The following is a 24,607-nucleotide window of genomic DNA, read 5'->3' as shown; positions in this document are numbered from 1 at the left end:
TCTGGGGCGGGTGGGTGCAGAGGTATTTTGGTGTTCGGTTCTCTGCTCACTCCAGCGGGAAACAGTCCAGTCAAAAAGAGGGAACCCACAGTAGAGCTCAGTCCTTCAGATGCTCAGTCACTTAGGGACACCGGTGGTCCACTTCTCAGGCTGTGGAGGTCAGGTGCAGTGTTTTTTTTTGCCGTTTTGTCTGTACTGGAAACACTTATGGTTAGAGGGAGTGTGCAGAAAGAGGCTGCAGGCGGCGACTGGAACACCAGTCTGGTCCGACCCAAGGATGGCTCGGCTCTTGTGGGTCTCAGGACCCTGTTGGCACCTTCACCTCGATCGGACGCAGGGCTCTAGTGTGTAGAGGTGCTTTGAGGTGTCAGGTGGCAGCGGACGGCAACTCACTCTTTGCTTTTAGTTTTGCAGAAAAGGAACAAACAGGTCAGCTGGGCCACTCTCGTGTGGGTCTCACTGTCGCTGAAGTCCCTCGACCTGCAGGTCGGTCTTCTTTGGCATTGGTGTCTGGACTGGACACAACAAGACTCGGTTGTTGCAAGGGGCGCAATACCCCAGGTATTGGTGTTGTGTGGCTTTGGTCCGTCCTGGTGTCACCTCACTTAGAGGGACGATGAATCTGACCTGTAGGAGCACGACAACCTCTTTCTGGGTGGCTACTGCATTTGTAGTCTTAGTGAGTGGCAGGTCAGTGTACCAGATGTTGCTTCTTTGGTGCTTGCGGCTGCTGGGGAGTAGCTTCGCTACTCCAAGGGAGTTTCTTTCGCAATAGGCGAAGCATTGGCAGCCCTCTGGATTTCTTAGTCTGCACAGTGGCAGGACAGATCGGTGTCTCCACGAGGGTCTGATGCAGCAGGCAGGCTGGCGGGGTTGGCGCCAAGTCAGTCATTGCTCCTCTGTTCTCGGATCAGCTTTTGCCACTCCTTCTTTGTGTCCGTTGAAATCAGAGGTCCTGGTATGAGGAGTGCCACCTAAATACTGTATTTAGGGGCGTTACAGGAAGTATCGCATGGTAGCCAATGGCCTACTGACCTTTAGGGTGACTACACCCTCTATATGACCACTTCCTGTGGGAAATGGGTGTTAACCTGACCCAGAGGACCTAATTACAACAAAAACCAATATAGTGGAATTGTTCTAGCCGTGAGCACATTAGGTAGCCCACTTTAGGGGTGGTGCTAGCCTGAAGGTTAACACATCTCCTGACTAGCTCATTTTCCCACCTGTCCTGGTGTCAAATGGTCCCAGGGCAGGGGTTTGGCATTTCCACGTCTGGGGAAGCCTTGAGTCACATATCAAAGGCGGTAGAGGCCTTTAAAGCCTCCTGCCTTGATACGCTGATTTACCAGCGTACCTGGAAAAAGAGGTATAAACACCTCCTGACATAGCAGGCATCCTTTCTGACTTCTGAGAGCATTCCTCTCACCTCCTAGGTGGTCAGAAACGCGACTGTGGTGGCAGACTGGACTGGACCAGTCAGCCACCACACTAGAGGGCTTGTAGGGTTCAGGGGGTATCCCTAAGCCCAGAGTTGCCGACTTTGGATCTGGGGATCCATGTTCGAGTCTCAGCATTCGCTCAACATCCCGTGATTCTAGGCAAATCACTTACTCTCCCCATGCCTATGGACGGCATCTGGATACCCTCATGGTTGATTAGCCGCGCTATACAAATCAGAGTATTTATTTAGTTATTTATGTATTACTAATTCCATCACTGGAATCCGTGTGGGTTTATTAATGCAAGGTGTTTGACACCAAACACCATAGGTTTCAGTGAAACCATTATGTAGCTGGCAAACTCGTTTTGATCTGTGCCCAGTACATACCTTAAGATGTCTTCACTGTTCACTTGTGCTGTTAGTAATTTAACTGGCCAGCACAGGGGCATGTCTGATCGTGAAGATATGTCCTCACATGTAATATAATGCCCCTTGCCTTAGGCTGTAAGGCCTGCTGTAGGGATGACTTACAAATATTGTATGCAGTGTTAGGGGACATGGCACACTGGTGTGTCCCATGTTGTGTTTTCACTTTTTAGAGCACCTTGTCATGCAGCTTGCAGTGGCAGTCTGAATGAGTTATGTCCTGGGTCCATTAGAGTTGCACAAGTTATGCTGCATCTCTAAGGGACCTTTTTTAGTACCCATGTCCTTGGTACCAGAGGCGCCACTTTCTAGGGGACTTGCAGAGGTGCTAAAGGCCTGGTCAGTTGGGGAATCAATTGACCAGTTGTCTTATTTTGGGGAATTAACACTGGCACTGGGACCTGGTTAGCAAGAACCCAGTGGTCTCCAGTCAACGTTGCATCAAATACCAGACAAAAAGTAGGGGGGGGGGGCTGCTTCAACAAAAACCCAGTTTCCTACAATCACCCTGCAGAACATCATCCCACTGCTGAAAGAAGACATGACAGCTCTTGATCTGAAAGATGTTTACTTTCAGTTCCATTGTACACCCAGCATTCCACCAATACTGACGGTGGTCGACAATGGCTTTAACTGATGGGCCACTGTTTGCTGTCCTGATTCCTTAAGCAGCTATCCCGAAAGTGACGCAAAAAAAATCTAGGCATTTGGCTAGACAACAAGCTCACTTTTGGAACACAGTCCCAGAATAAGCGGTTAGCTGTTATGGCAATCTGAGAATGCTCATAAAGATCATAGATTTTGTACCTTCTTCTTTGTGGAGGATAGTGGTCCAGGCTTTAGTTTTTTTGCGCTTGGACTACAGTAATTCTCTAGAATGTAAACACTGTGTATTAAGGAGATTGAAAGTGGTGCAAAATGCACCAGCCTGTCTCCTATTAAGGATATCGAAGCATCACCCTGTTTCTAGTTAATCGGCCTGTTTGCACTGGCTACCTATAATAGGATCCAATTCAAAGCTCTGTATTGCTTATCAAATTTGACAAAAAAGGACCCTTTGCTATTACATCACTTGATACGATCCTATATGCCTACTAGAACCTTGAGATTCTCAATCTCACATCCGACTGTGACCCCAATAGTGCAGAAAGTCAGAAGTGATGGGCGCTCCTTCTCTTACCTTTTCTCGAAGTTATGGAATTCTCTGCTTATCAGGTTACAAAAGCAAACTGAGTTTTAGGAAACTGCTGAAATCCTGGCTATTTCTCTACTCTGACTGAGACGGGCTTTAAACAATGTGGGGAGGCATATTTTGGTTAGCTATGTGCTTTACAACTTCCCAGAATAGAATACTTGCAGCTTGTGTACGTGGACCAGTAGGAGCTACCCCTTAGAGTCACTACAGATCCTCCAAGGGTATTGACAAACTGTTTGGTGGTGTTAGCAGCCCACCTGTGTAGAAATGCTTTTCACGTCTTTCCATATGTAGATAACTGGCTGATCAAGAGCAGCAGCAAGAGACAATGCTCAAGATGCAGTCTCTTTACTCTACAGGTTTCACCATGAATGCGAAGAAATTGGATCTACAGCAGCAGCAAATCCAGCCCTTTCTATGGTCAGTCGTCATTATGTTAACAGGCAAGGGTGATGGCATTCCAACAGCTGCTGTTTCTTTATCAGACACAAAGTCCTGTTACTGTTTCAAGTGCCATGAAGTTGTAGATAATGGTGGCCTAAGGCATAACAATTGTGCTGTATGCCAGTTGGCACAAGCATCCAGATCGGCAATGTCTAGCGGTGATAGGGGCTCAAGTGGAAGGGCATTGGGAGGATTTAGTGTTGGTAACTACCAAGGCTCTGCATTCTCTGCTTTGGTGGAACAGCAACAAAATGCTACTCGTCAGACTTGTCGGTGAACCCCTTCAGGAAATGGCCATCCCCACAGACTCGTCTTCCATGGGAGAGAAGCTCACCGCCAAGAAAAGATTGCAGACTCGGCGCCAACAAAATTGCCACATAATCTGTCTGAAGCTCAAGCTATCAACTAGCTCTTAATATCTTTGTGCAGTACATTGTTTCATATCTCCTACACCTCTATAAAGCAGGACTTTCCGGCTCTTTTATACTGCTGAACTCAGCAACCATTGAAGCTTACCTTAAAAACCGACAGCAGGCTTCAGTGTTTAAAATTCCAGTGCTTAATGACTTTATGGAGTATCTAAAGAGGGTAGTACCTCCAAAGGTGCCTCCAGCACCAGGATGGAACCTTAATATTCCTCTTATAAGACTCATGGGTCCTCCTGTCGAACCTCTACTTTTGTGTCAACTACAGTTTCTCTTTGAAAGTTGCCTTTCTAATCGCACCTCACTTATGGGAGTTAGTGAGCTTCAAGCTCTCTCAGTACAGCAACCCTTTATTCAGGTTCATAGGAACAGGGTTGTTTACCTGACAACTTCAGTTTTCTGCTTAAAGTGATTTCTCCCTTTCATATGAATTGTTCGTGTTTCTCAGTCAGCGGCAGAAGGAACCCTCAGACTCTGGATGCCAAAAGGAAACTCATGTTTTACATTGCGAGAACGAAGTCATTTAGGAACTCTACTTAACTTTTTGTGGTCTTTGCCAACCCACACAGAGGTTTTGCTATTTGTGAAGCTGGTATTGCCAGGTGGATAGTTACATGTATCCAGACTTGCTATCTAAAGGCTAAAGGTACACTTCTAGTTTCCCCTAGAGCTTATTCTAGGAGCAAAACGTGGGGCACGTTAGCCTTTTTGGGTAACATCTCTTTAATTTATATATGCAAGGCTGCTACTTTGTCAACGCCACATGCATTTACTAACCATTCGTCTGTTTTGCTCCACCTGCGTCCCCAAGCTTTATTTGGCAAAACGGTCTTAAGAGCCCTCTTTCAAGCATCTACATAATCTACTTGCTAGCTACTGCTTTGAGGAGAGACTGCTCTATTGTCGATGCAGAGCAGTTGTAACTGCAGTCATGCATGCTATGAATAGAAAATATTACTTCGCTAATAACCATCTCTTTGTAGTGCTGTAGATTCACATGCACGCACATCCTCCTCTGCTAAAGTGGCAGATGATCACAGATGTTCAGTTTTCGCCAATGTATCTATAGAATTCATCGTAGTAGAACTCCACACTGTCTTTGACTTTGTACTTCACATACTCTACTACTCTGTTTGGTGAGAAAGCAATCTGAGGTGAAGACAGTGTGCTATTGCATTGTGGGCAAACAGCGGATTTATAACCGGTCCTGTGACTTGAACTTCTTTGAAGAGAAACAAGTTGCAAAAGTTTTGGACCAACATTGGATGGCAGGAGAATGAGAGCATCTGAACCTACAGCACTACATGCTACGAACAGATGGTTACCGGGTAAGGAACATTTTTGTTCAACTGATAATTAGTGTTTGTTTTCGGAAGGTGCAAAAAAGGCGGGGTTAAAAACTGTAATCACAGGCTTTACTGAAATTCTGTCATCTTTGGGTCCATAACCTGTATGCTGTAGAACAACCATGACCCTCCTGGAGGCCAAAACCAGTTTTTAATGGACTTATATTTTTATCATTTTCTATATGTGAAGGAAGTTCTGAAAATGTGGCACTGACTTGGTGATTACTTGGGGGCTAATGCCATAATCTTTTTGTAACTTTAAGGTTGAACATTCAAGGCCCTGCTAGTTCACTCAGCATCTTCTCCTCGGAGATTAATAAACAATAACCACTATCAGCCCCTCAAAATATCATTCATTAGGGCTACTTTTTAACCCAAGTTAACTAATAATTTTATTGGGTCATTTGTAAGGCTTAGCATGAGGGTCTTGTTTGTTTTAGCACAGTAGGTTACCTGCAGGAGAGAAACTTCATCCACACATGCAACTGAGGTGTTAATTCATCATTAATGTTAAACTAGAATATTTGGTGGTTGAAATGTGGGAGCTAAAGAGGTTGTATTTTTTTCATTAGTGATTTGTGAAGTATAGGTGTTATCACAAAAGTAGCTGTCTGCATTTTCACGTAACAGCCCTTCTCCCCAGACGTCTCGCTTTATGTAAGTTACATTTGCTTATCTGTTCCTTGTTTGGGCAAATCGTGGGACCCATGCAGGATGATGATGGGTGAAATGCTGTAATTTTCATCTCATTGACCTACTCAGAATTTAATTTCTTTAACCTGTTTTGGCAATATATTCACGCAAAATTATAGGAAGCTCAGAAATCTCCATTTGCCTACATTACAGGGGGAAAAGACGCTCCAGGGAATGCAGACAGGAACAAAGCCTGCAATCATCACTGCTACAAGGCCAATCACTAAAATGATTGTCACTCAGCCAAAAGGGATGGGGTCAGCGGTTCAGCCTGCAACCAAAATCATCCCTACTAAAATAGTCTATGGGCAGCAAGGAAAAACTCAGGTATGTGCTACACTTTGACAGTCTCTGATATTTCAATGGTAGTTTTGTGGTTTTTCTCTGTAGTCAAAAATACATTTCCTAACTGATGTTCTGCTTGAGTGTTGGGGCTCTTTATAAACTAATTCCCTCGATCTTGAAGGTAGTGCATGTGAGTTAGCCTAAATGCGCAAATAGTCCCATGTGAATTCAAATCTTCTTCTCGAAATAAGGAATTCCTGCAGGTTTATCCTCTTGGACAGACACTTTTGTATGTTTTCACGAAACCATTTTCTGACCCCGTCCAATCCTGGAGATAGTTTGTGGTCTACTTCACGGTTTGAATGGGATGTTGGATGTTAGCGAATGAATTTGTACTTTCCTGTGTTTTTGCATACTAGTGTATTATTTCTATCATGTGTAAAGGCAATTCAATAAACGTTTCAAGCATTATGCTTTTAACCTACAAGTAGATAAGGTTTCCAGGTTTAAACTGGAAATGTTTTTTGGGGATTCTTGAAAATAGTAAATCTACACTAATGCCAAGTTGTTACTCCTGGAGATTTCTTCACAAATGAAGCCTTTAGTGTTTGTTTACTACTTATTCTCAAATTTTCTCCTCTTTCTGCTGTTTATCAAGCCCCTTATGTAGCTTCACATCAGGAACCTCTTTCTCCACCACCATTTTATGGGCACAACTCCATCTCTGTTTTTAACAAACTTGGAGGTGCCAAGACTTGTTGTTTGTAAGGTTGTCAACACACTATTAATATTACAGCTTCCAGTCACTTTGGTGCCTATTGCTCACCTCCTCTTATAAGGGGCTCTGGAAAAAACATTGTTTACTTCTGAAGAAGAGTTGGGACAGCTTTAGTTTTGAGCTGTTATGTCGAGAAACATCAGATACCCTCCACTTTCTATGACCAGCAAAAACAGCAAGTCAGGTGTATGGGAATTGTTTTTCACATACTCAGAGCCCTGTTCTGTCCACAGAGTCTCAACTTTCAGCAGACACTAGTATTCTAGGTAGAGGAAATGATCATTAGCACCATTCTTGCTCTGAAAAATACAAAGTGGATACACATTACGATTCTCTGTTACCAGTTAGAAACATTACATCTTCCAACGATATTGCATTTGTTATTATTAAGCTAGTGGAGTCTTTAAACATACTCCTGCTTTTGAAATGTGCTTGCTCACATCTGTTTTCAGGTTTGGCACCATCTACACCAGGTCAACTGCTTTTTAAAATTGAACCCAAAAAGAGCCTGCTACTTAAGTGTCGAACTTGTTAAAGTGACTATTACAGCACATTCAAGGTTCAAGGCACTCTCTTTCACAGCTATTTTTAGTGCAGGCAATACTGTTTCAGGATTGCTGATACTGGTGCTTAATTTGAGCAGGTGTTGGTCAGGGTCAGTGCCAGAAGTCCTTTGAGTGCACGAGGAATTGAGTGCTTTCATGTATGATTGTAACAGTGCACAGTGGTTGCATTTGTTTTTTTTGTTTTTCTTTACAAGAAAGAACATCTGCTGAACAGCAGCCACTGGTGATCCAAGATGGTGGCCTTTTCAGGGAGTTACCAATGGAATGCTGTTGGTCCATAATGCAGTCCTCCCTCTCTTCTCCAGATGCACATTTTGGATGAATAACATGTACTGCAGGAGCCAGGTGTACACAACTGGAGTATTTGTGATTCTTTTTCAGAAAGAGTCAAGGCAGGAATGGTGAAATGCAAGGCGATCTTGAAATCCGCTTACGATAATTTGCTTAGAAGACCAGAATTTATTAGTCTGTGGCAACAATCTTAGCAATCTGTCTAATAGACTTTAGAAACTCCGTTGTTGTCTAGCATTTTGTGATTTGAGACTATGCCTAAACATCATGTCACAGTTGCTTAAGACTAGAAGTGGGGTTTTACATGGTACTTCCGTTACATGCCGTAATCTCCTGTTTAAAGGCATCTCTTTCTTCTTCTTTTTTTTTTTTTTAGGTTCTGATAAAGCCAAAGCCAGTGACATTCCAAACTACCATGATGAGTGAGCACACCCGCCAACTTGTGACCGAAACCCTGCAGCAAGCCTCCAGGGTGGTTGAGGCTAGCACCACATCCATCCAAGAAGTTAAGGAAGACGTACAGGGCTATGCAGACAGCAGCTCGTCGTCCACTGAATCCTCACAGAGTTCCCAAGGTACATTGTTTGATAAGCCTCATCTTGGTGTAGGGTCAAATATGTTTAACATGTATGTAAGTTAGGACTTGTGTAGAGACTCAGAGGTACTAATTACAGATATGTTTGAAGCAGGAAGTGATCCTGAGACCACATTTATAATATTGAGGGTGATCACCAAGCAACACTTTCAAAATAGTTAAAACCCCTGAAATGTACGTCTACATTTGACAGTATTTGAAACTTGCAGTAACCTATTTGCTTACACACCATCTGATTCAAACAATTTTAGTTGCCTGGGCTGCTACCAAAGTATGATGTACGAACTGCAAAGTAGATCTGTGTGTAAAGATTTGTTTGAATGGTTCCTCAGAATAAGGTATGCACCAAGGTTTGCTTGAAATTGCCCTGTCCCCATTTTGAGTCCAGTGCTCTACAAATCGACCTAGGAATAACTTTCACAATGCATTCCACTTCTAAGAATGAACTGTATTCTGTAAAAGCACAACACAGTGTACGAAGCATGGTTGTTTACGTTGCTTTCAGCACAATCCAAACCTTCTGAGCCGTCTTCGTGGCTTTTTTCCAGACAAATGGGAAAATCTGTTCATGAATGATGAGCATTCTCATCGCTTGAAGTAACTTCAACAAACTAATTTCGATAGTCAAACCAGGTCTTCAAGAAACCAAAGCCTTTAATATTTGAAACTGTGTTCTTAACTATGTAATCTGAAAGAGACAATTAGTTATAGGTTCCTTACCTTAGAATTGCCTCCAGGTGTCAGACTGGATCCGGAGAAATGTTTTCGTAGCAGTACCCATGTGCGTCGGTAGGTGGCGTCGATCGCCACCACGTTCATCGTCTGCGTCGTGATCGTCGGGATGACGTCACGGTATCTACTTAGACACCGCCCTTGCGTGCTGTCTTCAGTTCTTTCTGTTAGAGGCATATGAGCTGCAGATCACACACTTAGGATAAGATCGCCATCTGGTGTTGGGCTCGGATGATTGCAGGTTGTTGTTGTCTTCGGAAGAAGCCTTTTGGTCACAAGATAGATGACTCCTCCTCTGGACAACAGTGCGCATGGGCATCCACTCCATCCTCAGATTGTTTTTTTCCGCCATTGGGTTCGGATGAACTTTTCCACTCCGGCTGAAAACTTCTGAAAATCCAGCTTTCGAAACCTAAAACCTTTACAACTCGACGTCGAAATCCAATCGGACCGGTTCCCGATACGTCTCATGGAAAGGACACCCTTTAAAAAATGCCCCCAATGTGGAGCAAAGTTCCCCCACAGTGACCACCACGAGGTCTGCAACCTGTGCCTCTCGCCGGAACATAACGAATCCAGCTGTCCATCCTGCGCCGCATTCCGTTCCAAGAAAACCATCCGGGACCTAAGAGCTCGACGCCATATCATGGCCAGACCAGCTCCAGAACCAGAGGACATCTTTGCCCAGGATGTCCCGGAAGACGATTCCGAAGACCTCCAAATCGTATCCGAAGCGGACGATTCTGATGACCTCATCACTCCGGGGCAACGAGGGAGTACCAGTCCCCCTACCCCAACCCCCCCAAAAAAGACATTGGTCAAGACTCCGCCAGCTGGCCCCAGTCGCGACCGAAAATCGTCTTCAGAAGCCCTGCCCTCGGGCCCGGTTCCGAAGAAATATAAGCCTGCAGGTGGCTCGGGCTCGAGCAAACCACATGTTATGGTGCCCACAACACCTTCGGCACCGAAGACTCAACACCTCTCTGCACCGAAGCAGGCTCCGAAACCATCAAGGCCGAAATCTCCACCGGCACCGAAAAGTTCTTCGGCACCGAAATCATCATCGGCACCGAAAAAAGTCCATAAAGACTCTACAGATCATCAGAAACATAGATCGGAACCAAAAAAGTCGGCTCCAAAGCCACTTTCGGACAATGAAGAACTTTTTCGCCCTGATCCCACGCAAAAAAGGATTTATATCAATCCAAAGACCGGACATGTCACCGCTGTGCCATACAAGAAAAGGAAGCTGGACACAACACCTCCTCCAGCTCCCATAAAGAAGAAGGACTTTGCCACCTCACCCATTCATCCTTCCTCTCCTATATCACCTCTCATCCCACCCCCCCTGCCCCCATCTCCTTCTCCTCTACCATCTCCTTCACATACACCACCTCCACAGGATGATGATGATGACTTAGGGGGAGGGGGTGATCCGGATGACCTTAATGATCCTTTCACACTCCCGGATACGGCACCCTTAGATGACTGGGCTTACCCGTTACCTGATATTCCTGATCCCACTACATACCCCTCCAAACCCTCCCCTCCTGATGACCACCTAGGGTTTGGGCAGCTGATAAACAGGGCGGCGCTTTTCCATGGCGTCACCATGCACTCAGATACACCCGAAGAGGACTTTCTTCTAGACACATTCGAACAGTCGCAAAAATCAGTTCAGATCTTGCCCATGATTAAGGGAGTCATAAAACACGCCACAGAGGTTTTTAAAGACCCTGTTAGAGCTAGGGTTCTTAACCCCCGAATTGAAAATAAATATAGACCGGCCCCACAGGATCCCGCGTACATTAAAGCACAGCTCCCTCTAGACTCTTTAGTAGTTTCAAACGCAAGAAAGCGGGCTAACTCCCAAACAACATGAGACACACCGCCCCCAGACAAAGAGTCAAAGCTATTAGAGGCCTCGGGTAAAAGAGTTGCAGCACAAGCTGCTAACCATTGGCGTATTGCCAACACACAAGCCCTATTAGCCCGATATGATAGGGCTCATTATGATCAGTTAGAAGATCTTTTACAACACCTGCCAGATCAGTACAAATCCCAGGCCAATGACCTCATCCAAGAGGGAAAACTCATATCTAACGCATCAATCAAATGTGCACTAGACGCTGCGGACACTGCTTTTAGGGCGGTCAACACAAGCATACTACTTAGACGCCATGCATGGCTACGTATTTCAGGCTTTAAGCCGGAAGTACAAACAACAATACTTGGTCAACCATTCAACCAAGAGCAACTATTTGGACCCGCAGTAGATACTGCACTAGAGAAGATGACGAGACTGCTAATCAATGGGAGCATTGCAGTCTCCACAACCGCGAGGCTCCTTTCGACGCTCCTTCTATAGGGGAGCCTCCAAAAATGTTGGAACAGACACCTCTTCCAAAACCTCCGCACAAACATCCCCTAACAGAGGATATTTTAGAGGAGGATATAGGGGAAACAACACCAAGGGCCGAGGTCGGGGCAATATCAACACCCGCACCTCTCCAGCCACTAAACAGTGACTTGCCCCCACTCCCCCCGGACCTTTCCACTCCGGTCGGGGGAAGAATCCAACAGTTCCTACCTGTCTGGAATTCCATTACAACAGACAAGTGGGTAAGACAAATTATCCAGTTTGGTTACTGCCTCGAACTCACAAACCCCCCCCCCCACATATGCCACCCAAACACCGTCCAATGTCACCACACCATCTTACACTCCTCAAGCAGGAAATTCGGTCCTTGCCTCAAAAACACGCATAGAACCAGTTCCACTCCAACATCAGGGTACAGGAGTATATTCTCTATACTTCCTAATTCCCAAAAAGGACGAGACCTTAAGACCCATACTCGACCTCCGACTACTAAATCAGTACATACACTCAGATCACTTCCATATGATCACTCTCCAACAATTGGACCTCAAGGACGCATACTTTCACATCCCCATGCATCCTGCTCACAGGAAGTACCTAAGATTTGTGGCAGACGGACAGCACTATCAGTTTACAGTCCTCCCATTCGGAGTAACAACTGCACCCAGGGTATTCACCAAATGCTTAGCAGTAGTGGCAGCGCACCTCAGGAGACAACAAATCCATGTCTTCCCGTATCTCGACGATTGGCTCATAAAAGCCAATACTTTCGACAAGTGCGTTCTCCACACTCACCGCACTATTCAAACCCTACACTACTTGGGATTTACCATCAACTATCCCAAATCTCAACTGCAACCCTCCCACATACATCAATATCTGGGAGCCACCATAAATACTTCCAAGGCCATAGCTTATCCGAGCACAGCCAGGATAGCCAACATACAAAACCTCATCTTAAAATTTCAAACTCAACACTCTCTTCCAGCAAGAGCGTTTATGCAACTGTTAGGCATGATGGCGTCATGCATCTCCATTGTCCCTCACGCACGACTTCAAATGCGTCCCTTGCAAGAATATCTAGCACAACAGTGGAACCAGGCTCACGGACAACTTACCGATCTGGTGTTGGTGGACAGTCACTCACTTCGCTCACTGAAATGGTGGAACACCATCAACCTGTCCAAAGGGCGACCGTTCTTAGAGCCTCTTCCACAAGTAGTGCTGACGACCGACGCATCTCTCACAGGGTGGGGAGCCCATCTCCTTCAACACACCACTCAGGGCAGATGGACCACTCAACAAAAACTGCTCCATATCAATCACCTAGAACTTCTAGCGGTGTTCCTAGCACTGAAATCCTTTCAAGTACATCTAAGGAACAAAACTGTCCTCATCCGCACAGACAACATGACGACCATGTATTACATACAAAAACAGGGGGGGGCACATTCTCTCCAACTGTCCCAACTCGCACAGAACATCTGGAGATGGGCAATTCCCCAAAACATCTACCTGCTAGCGGAACACCTTCCAGGGGTTCACAACCAGGTTGCCGATCTCCTAAGTCGACAGACACAACAAATCCACGAATGGGAATTAAACCGCAATGTCCTATTCTTCCAAAAATGGGGCCAACCAGACATAGACCTGTTCGCCACACACGAAAACGCAAAATGCCCAACCTTCGCCGCCAGGTTTTCACACCCACAGTCGAAGGGCAATGCAATATGGATGAACTGGTCAGGCAGATTTGCGTACGCATTTCCACCTCTCCCACTCATTCCATTTGTGGTACGCAAGCTCAAACAACAGTCTCTAAAACTAATTCTAGTAGCTCCCACTTGGGCACGTCAACCCTGGTTCACGACACTTCTGGAACTATCGCTAGTTCCACATCAAAAACTGCGCCTTTCCCCGGCCTTATTAACCCAGAACCATGGAGAAATCAGACACCCAGATCCACAGCAACTGAACTTGGCGATCTGGCTCCTGAAGTCTAGAGTTCGGTTACCTCAACCTCCCACCAGACTGTATGAATATCATAAAAGAAGCTAGAAGACCTACTACTAGGGCATGTTATGCTGCAAAATGGAAAGGATTTGCCATTTACTGCACTAACAATATTATACGTCCACTGGATGCTTCCATCCAAAACATTATTTGCTATTTACTACACTTGCAAAGATGCAATTTAGCGTATTCCTCCATACGTCTACACCTAGCAGCGTTAGCAGCCTACTTACAAAATAGACAACACTTGTCACTATTTAAGGTACCAGCCATCAAAGCCTTCATGGAAGGTCTCAAAAGAATTATTCCTCCAAGATTACCACCTTCCCCAGTGTGGAATCTAAATATTGTTCTAACCAGGCTCATGGGTCCTCCATTTGAACCTATGCATAAATGCGAACTACAATTTCTTACATGGAAAGTGGCTTTCCTTATCGCAATCACATCCCTGCGAAGGGTAAGTGAGATACAGGCCTTAACTATTGAAGAACCATTCCTACAACTACATCGTAACAAAGTGGTTCTTAGGACAAACCCAAAATTCCTACCGAAAGTCATTTCCCCGTTCTATCTTAACCAATCAGTCGAGCTGCCAGTCTTCTTTCCTAATCCAGACTCAGTAGCTGAGAGAGCCCTTCATACCTTAGATGTTAAAAGAGCCTTGCTTTATTACATCGACAGAACCAAACCTTTTCGCAACACCAAACAACTGTTTGTTGCTTTCTCTCCACCACATAAAGGTAACCCCATTTCAAAATCAGGTATAGCCAGGTGGATAGTTAAATGTATCCAAATATGTTACCAAAAGCTAAACACACTCTTACAATTCCCCCTAGAGCGCACTCCACGCGTAAAATAGGGGCTTCCATGGCATTCTTAGGGAACATTCCCTTAGAAGATATTTGCAAAGCAGCCACATGGTCTACCACACACACCTTCACTAAACATTACTGTGTTGATGTGCAATCCAAACAACAAGCTTCCGTAGGCCAAGCTGTCCTAAAAACTCTATTCCAAACTGCTGCAACGGATACAGGTGACCACCGCTAGGGGAGACACTGCTATATAGTCTATCCTAAGTGTGTGATCTGCAGCTCATATGCCTCGAACGGCATATGCTACTTACCAGTATGCATCTGTTCTTGGCCTGTAGAGCTGCAGAGCCACACACGCCCACCCGCCTCCCCGGGACTTGTATCTGTTCCAGCATTGTCTTAATTAGACATTACACATGGACATCCTTTCTCTTTATTCTTATACACTCCATCATTTCCCATCATGGCGAAAAACAATCTGAGGATGGAGTGGATGCCCATGCGCACTGTTGTCCAGAGGAGGAGTCACCTATCTCGTGACCAAAAGGCTTCTTCCGAAGACAACCACCTGCAAGCATCCGAGCCCAACACCAGATGGCGATCTTATCCTAAGTGTGTGGCTCTGCAGCTCTACATGCCAAGAACAGATGCATACTGGTAAGTAGCATATTCCTTTTCCGTGCCAGCCAGTGCTAATCCATAGAGAGCGATACCTCGAGTCTCTAGACCCCTGCCCAACGTTGTAGTTTTTACGAAGCCCTTCACTCGATCATTGGGCAGCCCGACTCCAGCGGCGCTCCTTAGGGTCCCGCGGACTCAGTTGGGGGTTCTAGGCCTTTTAACCGGGCAGCTTCGGCCCCGGAGGGCCCCCAGGGATCCAGGCCTGGAGCCGGATCGGCGCCAGTCGACCTTACAACACCTCCGGCGTCTAATCCACTGACGACGCCGCCACCCCTTCCGACGCCAGTTGTGTCCCCAGCCGACGTCGAGCCTGACCTCCATCTTGACCTGGACACGGAGCCGCACCGACGTCGACTGACACCGGATCCAGTGCAGAGCGGTACTCTTGTGCCATTGTTCTATCCTGGAGTTCCTTTCCGCCCTGAGTGGCAGCCAGAAGAGGAAGAGGAGGACTGGGAGGGGTCTGGTGACCCTTTAGCTGACCAGTTGTGTGAACCGGACTGGAGAGGAGTTGGGGGATACCAGTGATCTGGATACCTCACCAGACCCCGGTATGCTTTCTCCCCCTACTGTGGCTACGGAGGAGGGAGCCTCATACGTAGTGGTGTTGGGTCGGGCGGCTGAGGCCTTGAACCTTGAGCTTCATACGGTGGCGGTCAGGACCAAGCTCCTGACTCAGGTGCTTCAACCGGCAGCGGTCCCTTCGGAGCCCCTACTGCTGTTCAATGAGGCCCCTAGTGACATCCTTTTGGGCACCTGGTCCAAGCCCAGCACAGGGGCTCCTGTAGATAGGATGATTGCCCGACGCCACCGCCCGGCCCCGGGCAATCCACTTTTCCTCTCCCAACACTGTACCCCTGAGAGCTTTGTGGTCCAAGCCTCTACTTCTAAGGGCGAATTCCCCACTGCTCCCCTTGATAGGGATTTTAAGAAGCTGGACCCTCTTGCGAAGAAGATGTTTTCCTACGCCAGCTTGGGACTGCGGTCGGTGAACACCGCATGTCTTTAGGCCCGTTATTCCCACTCTGTGTGGGATAAAGTTGCGCAGGTGCTGCCACAGTGTCCGGAGGAGGCCCAGGCCACTCTCTCCTATGCAGTCGCTGAGGGCAGAGATGCAGCGAAGTTCGCCATTAGGTGTGGACTGGACACTGCCGACTCGCTAGGAAGAAAATGTCAGTCAGTAGCCCTGCAACGCAACGCCTGGCTGAGGTCCACTGGCTTTTCGGGCAATGTCCAATCGACTCTTTTGGACATGCCCTTTGATGGACCTCGCATGTTTGGCAACAAAGCGGACAACACACTTGAGCGTTTTAGGGATTCTAGGGCTACGGCCAGATCCTTGGGCCTCGCTACCACTTCTCGCCTCGCTCAGTCTGCTTTTCGACCCTTTTGTGGCTACGGAAGGTGTGCCCCGCCACGTTCCGCCCAGAGCCACAGACCTGCGCAAACTGTTCAGCCTCTGTGTGATCGGGCATGTGGGACCCAGCGTCGTGGGTCAGTGGGCCACCAGGCGGGCCAGTCCACCAATGCCCCCTCTGCAGCAGCCTCCAAACCCTCCTAGTCTGTCCTTTCAGGGCCACCAGTTGCCAGTGGGCGGCAGGATCTGCCTTCATCTCCCCCACTGGCAAACCATCACATCAGACAGGTGGGTTTTGCAGATAGTCTGAAGGGGCTACTCCCTCCCCTTCGAGACTACCCCTCCATCCATGCCACCACAATTCCATCACATTTCGGAGGATCACTTGACCTTTCTCCATCAGAAAGTTACGGCTCTCTTGGCAAAGGGGGCTATCGAGTGAGTTCCTGCCCCAGAAGTAGGTTGTGACTGTTAATCTCTCTACTTTCTGGTGCCTAAAAAGGACAAAGGCCTGTGTCCTATCTTGGATCTCAGGAACGTCAACCGCTTCCTCCGGAAGGGGAAGTTCTAAATGTTGACTTTGGCTCAGGTCTTGTCTGCCCTTGACCCTGGAGACTGGATGGTAGTGTTGGACTTGCAGAACGCCTATTTCCACATCCCCGTCCTACCAGCCCACAGGCGTTCCCTACGGTTCACGGTAGGCCACGAGCACTTGCAGTTTACCGTGCTCCCCTTCGGCCTTACCAGTGCCCCTAGGGTGTTCACGAAAGTGATGGCGGTGGTTGCTGCAGATGGAAGTAGATGGAACACATTTGTGGCATGGTGCACAGCAAAGGCTGTGGATCCCCTTTCTGCTCCTCTTTCTGAGGTTCTTTTATTCCTCCTTTCTTTGGCCCAGCAGGGCTCTGCTCTGAGCACCCTTGAGGGATATCTATCGGCTATTTTAGCCTTTCTTTGGCTTCCTGATCAGCCCTCTCTTTTCAAGTCCCCTATTGTAAATAAATTTCTTAAGGGCATTACTCATCTCTTTCCTCCTGTTCCTTTTGTGATGCCCAAGTGGGACTTGAATCTGGTCTTGACTTACTGTATATGCGCTCCTTTCGAGCCACTACATAATTGTCTTTTCAGACTTTTTACTTTAAAAACTGCTTTTCTGATTGCCATCACCTCTGCTTGCTTTGTGTGTGAGCTCCAGGCTCTGTTTTCTAAGCCTCCTTTCCTTGCTGTTCACCTGGACAAGGTTGTCCTTTTGTACTCGACCTTCTTTTCTCCCCAAAGTGGTAACCGCTTTCCACATTGGCCTGACCATCACTTTGCCCACCCTCTTCCTGCCTTGCATCCTTCAAAGGAGGAAGAGAGGCTCCACCGTCTGGATCCAAAACGTGTGTTATCTTTCTATCTGGATCGCACAAAAGAATTCCGGGTGGACGATCAACTCTTCGTTGGCTATGTGGGTGCCAAAAAAGGTCGGGCCCTGCAAAAACGGACTATCTCCCGAAGGGTCGTTCTTTGCATCAAAATGTATTATTCCTTGGCAAAGCAGGAACCTCCGGTAGGACTGTGCGCCCAATCCACCAGAGTGATAGCAGCTACTACTGCTTTGGAGTCCCCCTCAGTGACATTTGCCAGGCAGCCACGTGGGCATCCCTGCACATGTTCACGAAACACTACTGCCTGGACAGCCAAGTCCGAAGAGACAGCTTCTTTGGCCATTCAGTTCTCCAGGACTTTCTAGTGTAAACTTAGTTCGCAGACCCACCTCCGGGGTTGGTTTTACTGGAGTATCTATTCTAAGGTAAGGAATTTATAACTAATTGTCTCTTTCAGATGAACAAGTTACTTACCTTCGGCAACGATATAGCTTTAAGAGAAATATATTAGTTATAGATTCCTTACCGCCCTGCCCATCCTCCCCGTTCTGTGAACTGACTTCTAAGGTAAAGAACTCCCTTTCAGGGCCCTAGTTTTGTGCACCAGTGGTTAGTGTCGTGCATGGCTCTGCGCTTCTGGCGTGGAATGTTGTGTAAAGGACTGAGGTCAGCGTGCAAGGGTGGCGTCTAAGTAGATACCGCGAAGTAATCCCGACGAACACTGAGTCGACCGACGCCACCTACCGATGCGCAGGGGTACTGCTATGAAAAAGTTTCTCTGGATCCATTCTGACGCCTGGGGGTAATTCTAAGGTAAGGAATCTATAACTAATGTATGTCTCGTACAGACATATCGTTACCGAAGGTAGGTAACTTATTCATTAAATAACTTTCTCTGTTTTTACCCCCTAAAATAAACGTTATGGCCAAGTATTTGTTCTGTTTTCAACAAACCCGTTGTCTCTTTGCCAAAAAATATTTCAATAAGAAGGGGGTTTGCCCTTGTATTCCACACGCACCTGGCAAAATGAACAGCAAAGAACAAAAGATAGTGCTGCGGAATTCATCTAACAAAAGACAATTTTTTAACCTGGAGAAAACCTCAATTAATCTTTCAGGGGAGAACCTATTCTCTTTGAACCATTTATCTTGTTAAAAAAACACTCACACCGGACTGAGATCTAGATGCTTTATCTCTATGCATATATTTGTCAAAAAACACATCAAAAATCTACATTTTCATACAAAGAAGTGATACAAAAAAAATTATAATACAAAAATTATGTACATATACATTCAACATCCATGGACAATCTTATAATGTCTTCTGTCTCACAGACAGAATCCTTGTTGCCCAAATTTCTTAGGGGGCTGCGATAAACAATTCTTTCAAATCACTATGATTGTCGATGTATGTTGAATGTATATGTAAATCATTTTTGTATTATCATTTTTTTGTATCACTTCTTTGTATGTAAATGTAGATATTTGATGTGTTTTTTGACCAATATATGCATAGAGATAAAGCATCTAGATCTCAGTTCGGTGTGAGTGTTTTTTTAACAAGATAAATGGTTCAAAGAGAATAAGTTCTCCCCTGAAGGATTAATTCAGGTTTCCTCTAGGTTCAAAAATTGTCTCTTTTGTGAGATTAATTCCGCCACACTATCTTTTGTTCTTTGCTATTTGCAAAAAAAAGCATTGTTTTACTCCTAATTGCACCAAAGCAAACATGTAATATGCAACCGGTAAGTTGTATAATATGTTCTGATTTTTGGCCTCGTGGGATAAACTATGAGGCCAAATAGTTTGTAAACTGAATCGGAACTACAATATCTCAATTCCATTTTAAATGTTACCTATCAACCCATTAGCTTTTTGTGTCCGATTTGTGGACCAAATCATTCTGCGAAACCTGAAAAAATAATCCTGTTGTGAACAGATTGTTAGGTTGGACAGGGGCCAGTCTCTGTGCCCAGAGAGGGCTGCTCACAGCGGCAGGTTCAGTGTACCTGGTTTAGTGAGAGGAAGGTGGTTAGAGGACCTGGACAAAGACTGCATCCTGATCCTAGCCAACCCACTCTGAACACTCATGGTGTTTGGGGTTATTGAGCATGTAAAAAAAAAAAGAACAAAAGAAATTTGCAATAGCACATTATCAAATATACGATCAGTGGCATTGTGCAATAGATTATGTCGATTTGAGGACATGTCCAGGACCTCGCAAAAGTATAGGGATTGCAGCAAAACTCAAGGCGAGTTAATGCCATTTTAGTCAAGTCATGACATTAATGTAAAGCACTAAGTCATGAAAAGCGTATGGCGGGGGCATGAGTTATGGTTGTGCAGCTGACCATACCTGAGAAATTTTAGTGTTTTTTGTATATTCGTTTTTGCACTGTGAACTTAACATTAGTTAAATTATATTTTTTTGTGGTTTGTGTGTTGTCTATGCAGATGCATAAAGTGTAATATACTATGTAGTACTTTGTTTAGAGTGAGGAGAGGGCACAACTCCTGAGAGGTGAAGCCTTAAGTGGGTCATGTTGGCCCTCTCCTCCCTCAATGGTGATAAATAGCATATTTGATTCTGAACATCTGTATATATGGTTTATTCCACTGAATCATTTCTATGCCTATTTGTTCTTACACAATGTACTTAAACCAAACCAGTACACCAGGTTAAATAATATGCAGTTGGTTAAACTCCCACTGAAGAGGGCTTTGAGACTATAAAGAGCATTTATTTGCTGTGTAAACAAAGTAATTCTTAAATGCAATCTGTTGCACAACAAATGGTGTTTTTTATCTCAGTTTTGCTGTACTGTGGTAGTAAACTGGACTTTGACCTCAGCACTGTAGTAATGTCTGAAAGCCCCAAAATTGGCAGGGTATTGGCCCTGTCAGTTTAGGTGTAGCATGCCAATTGTGGTGAAGATCGGTGCAAGGATAAAAATAAATAAGGCGTGGGGAGTCTTATTTTCCCATTTTAAGTGCCATAGAAATTTTTGTAAGCACCTACAGCAAAAAACCTTCATGCCAAACTTGGCATGAAAGTTGAGCATTACTCTGAAATCGCGCTTTCACTGGTTGGGGTAAATCCATTCAGTATTTTTATAGGTATAACCCTTTAAAATAGTTAATGGGTGGGCTTGAAAGAGTTAAATATTTTGTTTCTCTGCTGTTTAAAATCATAAATAAAATTGCAATTCCTGTCAATCACTTTACATTTTTTGGTTTTACTAAAACAAATGCGATTGACTGTAGAAGGGTTGAGAAGGTTTAGATGCAAACATTTTATTTTAATAACCACCATTTTGTGGAACAAAAATGTTCAATTTTTTTGTGCTGGAACTCATGATTTTAATTAAATGGGAAAAAGTTGGGAAAACAAAAGGTTCCCATTAAACAAAAAAATCAGCATGTCCAAGTGGTCCAGCCACAGACTCGTGGGCTTGAGCAAGACAGAATAGAAATTATGTTATATTCTGCCTTTTGAAATGTATAGTACTGTATGTGACAAAGTAGCAATCATTGAGAAACTATTAGCAACATTTTGACATACATTTCTCTACACACTTCCTATATATAATATGCATATATGCCACTTGTTGTTCATGCTTATTTTGTATCAAGTTTGATGTGTCCCTTTCATATGCTGAAAAGTGGATTATTCTACCCCATCCCCATATAATATGGATTCATTTTAAGAGGACTCTTACGGGGAGGGTTAATGGTTATAGATCACTGTTCCCATAGGTGGTGTTGACTTCTGGGTTTGACCGTTTAGGTTTCTGTGCTGCTTTTGGACAGTGTGTTTTACTTTTGCATCATGAATTTATCCCTTAAGCATAATCTTTATTTTAGTTCATACATTAACAAACTCATGTAAACGTTGTGATAGTCATTTGTAACAGACAGCTGGATACTGATGTAGATGGAAGTAATGTGTGCAGCATAAATATCCTCCTTTGTATGCTTCGGAAGGTTCAATGAAAGATGTCCTAAGAAAAATGTATACTTTGATTCATATGCACATGATTACATTGTAGGATGATCCCATTACACATCGTTCAAAATATTGAAATTTATCGCTTAACAAAGAAATGTTTACATGTTAAGTTTTTTTGTCTTTTTTTTTTTTTTTCTGGATCCCAGTCCCTCCAAAGTCAAATTTTCTGGATAATCCTTGGTACCGCACAGTAAACGCCTCCAAAGGTCAGTGAGGTTATCTGTGAAAGCAGAAAATTGCGGTAGATTTTTTTTTCATTTGGCCATAACACATCCAACTGTACGATCACAAGGTGGTGAAAGAGATGAAGTTCAGTGCACGCCTGAGATGCCTTAACGCCCAATGTTTCATTTGACAGAGGGGGATCTTTTACACAAGAGACAGAAACATGGACTCTTAAAGCATGGTTCTCATCAGCGCTGGCCTTCCTCTTCATCATATTTATGTTCTAGGTCAGACATTAGCCATTTACATATTTTTCCATCATCTGCCATCTAACATGTGAAGAGGTTGAGCGAAGTGTGTTGTTCCTACTCAATTTGAAAACCCAGTGCTATCACATGGCAAGATCCCACCATAAAATGTTCAGGCTTACTGGGCTAGTTGCAGGATACTGTGATTCGACATGGGTGCTAATCATGATGGGTTTATAGGGTTGTAAGGGTGTGCTTAAAATGAAAATATAATTATATATTTAAAACCTCTAAAGGTGAGAAATGACACCTAGACTTTACCTCTGGCTTTTCTCATAGGAACCAGAATCCCCAACCCCCCAAACCTGAAGAGAGCCACGCTTTGAAGGATTGTATTCCTGGTTACTTTTTACCAGTCATTCACTACCATATTCATGTTTACAGTTTAAATGAAGCTGATTAACAGTTTTGTCATTGTGTGTGTTTGTTGACATGGCAGATTCCCAGCCTGTAGTCCATGTGATCGCTTCCAGAAGTCAGGATTGGTCAGAACATGAAATTGCCATGGACTCAAGCCCTACCATAATTTACCAGGACCTCTCCGGTGAATCCCAGTCTGCTGCTTCAACCATTAAAGCTCTGCTGGAGTTGCAGCAGACAACAGGTATGTGTTTGGGAAAAAGTGGGTGAATTATATACAGAAGTTAACCAGTCACAAATGGAAGACCTCAATGTTTTTACTTGATAATCCAGTTGTTTGAAAACCCCAGGCACAGAAATGTCTCACTCCTAATATTAACAGCCTGGTAAAAATAGATTTGGAACTATACAGTTTTTGTGTACTGTCATTTTTAGCAAGCCAATAGGGATTGCACGTGTCTGGCTATATTCTGGGCCCTGAATTCACTCTTCTAATGAGTTGCCAATCAAGCATTATTGAATATTGTAACTTGGGTCTGTTTTATTGTTAGAAGTATTCCATGATCAGTGTGCGCATATCAACTGCATACGCCAGGCTGGGAGTGATGCTCTAGAGCGATCCTTCCACCTGAAATGTTTGAGCTTACGTATATATTTTTCACTCCATTCCTGGACTTTGGTTTCAAAAAGTTCATCAGCCAAAACACATACTATTGTCCAGACCCTGGACCACTTCCTGGAGAGTAGGTTAGCCATCCCCTGGTGGTTACAAGCATCCTGCATTAGGATGGTTCCCCCATACTAAGTCGCATAGACTGTTGCTGCTCAACCTGGTAGAGTATGGGATCAGTTACATGGTAGTTTGTTCAAACCTGTCCACTCATCCAGTGGTCATCTAGTAGGTTGTGAGCTTACACGCACTCCCAACTTTAGTGTTATGCCCCTTCTACCTGCCACAATTTCAGCTTACGTTTTATCCGATTCTTTAGAGATCTGGTCTTGAGCTGACTGTGTCTGTTTCTCTTTCACTGTTTTATGGCTCAGGCCTGATTAATTCCTCTGAATAAATATGTTGGATCATAAAGGAATTTATGCTCTCTTGCGGGTGATCAGTAGACTGAAAACAGCGCTCAACAAGAAATGACACAATATCTATTGTACAATTTCAACATATCTGATTGGACTTTACACGTTTTATATTGGCAAGTGCTAGAAGATCAGATTATTCATAAAGGAATGTACTTGGTGCTGAAAGCTTGTGTTGGAGTGGTTAAATCCAGAGACGGTGGTGCACACTGATAGTACCATGTCCCTCTGCTGTGTCCAGACGCAAAAGGGACTTTTTTGATTTATCTTTTCCACTGGCAGTGGAGCTGTAGGTATTTTCCTGCCATTTTTGTCATTACAGATTTCAGCAGCTAAAGGGCAGACAAACTGAGCAGGCATATCCATTCTCCTAGCGAATGGAAAATTCACCAAGAAGTCCTCAATTAAATCTTTTAAAACCAGTGGTTCTCAGTCCATGCACCTGGACTTCGAGTGGTCATGGGAACAAACAAGCCCCCTGGATAGGCAGTAGTTGCAAATCCCTAGGTTGAATGCTAATATTGGAGAGGAACTTTCTTAAATACGTTCATCTGACTCTAGAGAGCACTATGGAAGATCAGGTTAACCCAAAGTGTATGGCCATGCTGGTGAGTCAGTCTTGGCCCTTCCAAGCCCTGTTTCCAGGCCTTCTCTATTTATTCTAGAAGTAGTACATCTTGTTTCCTCTGAGTTACCATCTTCTGTTTATGTGTGCAGAATGGCGTTGCACCTCTGTACTATTAATCTCTGATCAGTGAGGAGCTAGCCTGCAGCCATATTGGCCTCTTTTAAAAACCTGGATTTCCTAATAGCTACTAGGATGCACTCCACCAGAACACA

General features: G+C 44.8%; 1 protein-coding gene across 7 annotated transcripts in view; it reads left to right on the top strand.

Annotated features, from left to right (window-relative positions):
* EMSY (EMSY transcriptional repressor, BRCA2 interacting) overlaps positions 1-24,607 on the top strand; it is a 402,733-nt gene that overhangs the window by 169,644 nt on the left and 208,482 nt on the right. For 5 of the 7 annotated variants that reach the window (XM_085623273.1, XM_085623278.1, XM_085623272.1 and 2 more), the window contains exons 13-16: positions 6,127-6,300; positions 8,270-8,468; positions 21,995-22,054; positions 22,761-22,925. In XM_085623273.1, coding sequence (XP_085479399.1) covers positions 6,127-6,300; positions 8,270-8,468; positions 21,995-22,054; positions 22,761-22,925 — 598 coding nt within the window. The remainder of the gene's footprint in view (positions 1-6,126; positions 6,301-8,269; positions 8,469-21,994; positions 22,055-22,760; positions 22,926-24,607) is intronic. The other 2 variants (XM_085623276.1, XM_085623275.1) reach the window with 1 other exon arrangement.

This window comes from Triturus cristatus, chromosome 8, assembly GCF_964204655.1.
Source record: "Triturus cristatus chromosome 8, aTriCri1.1, whole genome shotgun sequence".
Classification (NCBI taxonomy): domain Eukaryota; kingdom Metazoa; phylum Chordata; class Amphibia; order Caudata; family Salamandridae; genus Triturus; species Triturus cristatus.
This window is presented reverse-complemented; position numbering and strand designations above follow the sequence as displayed.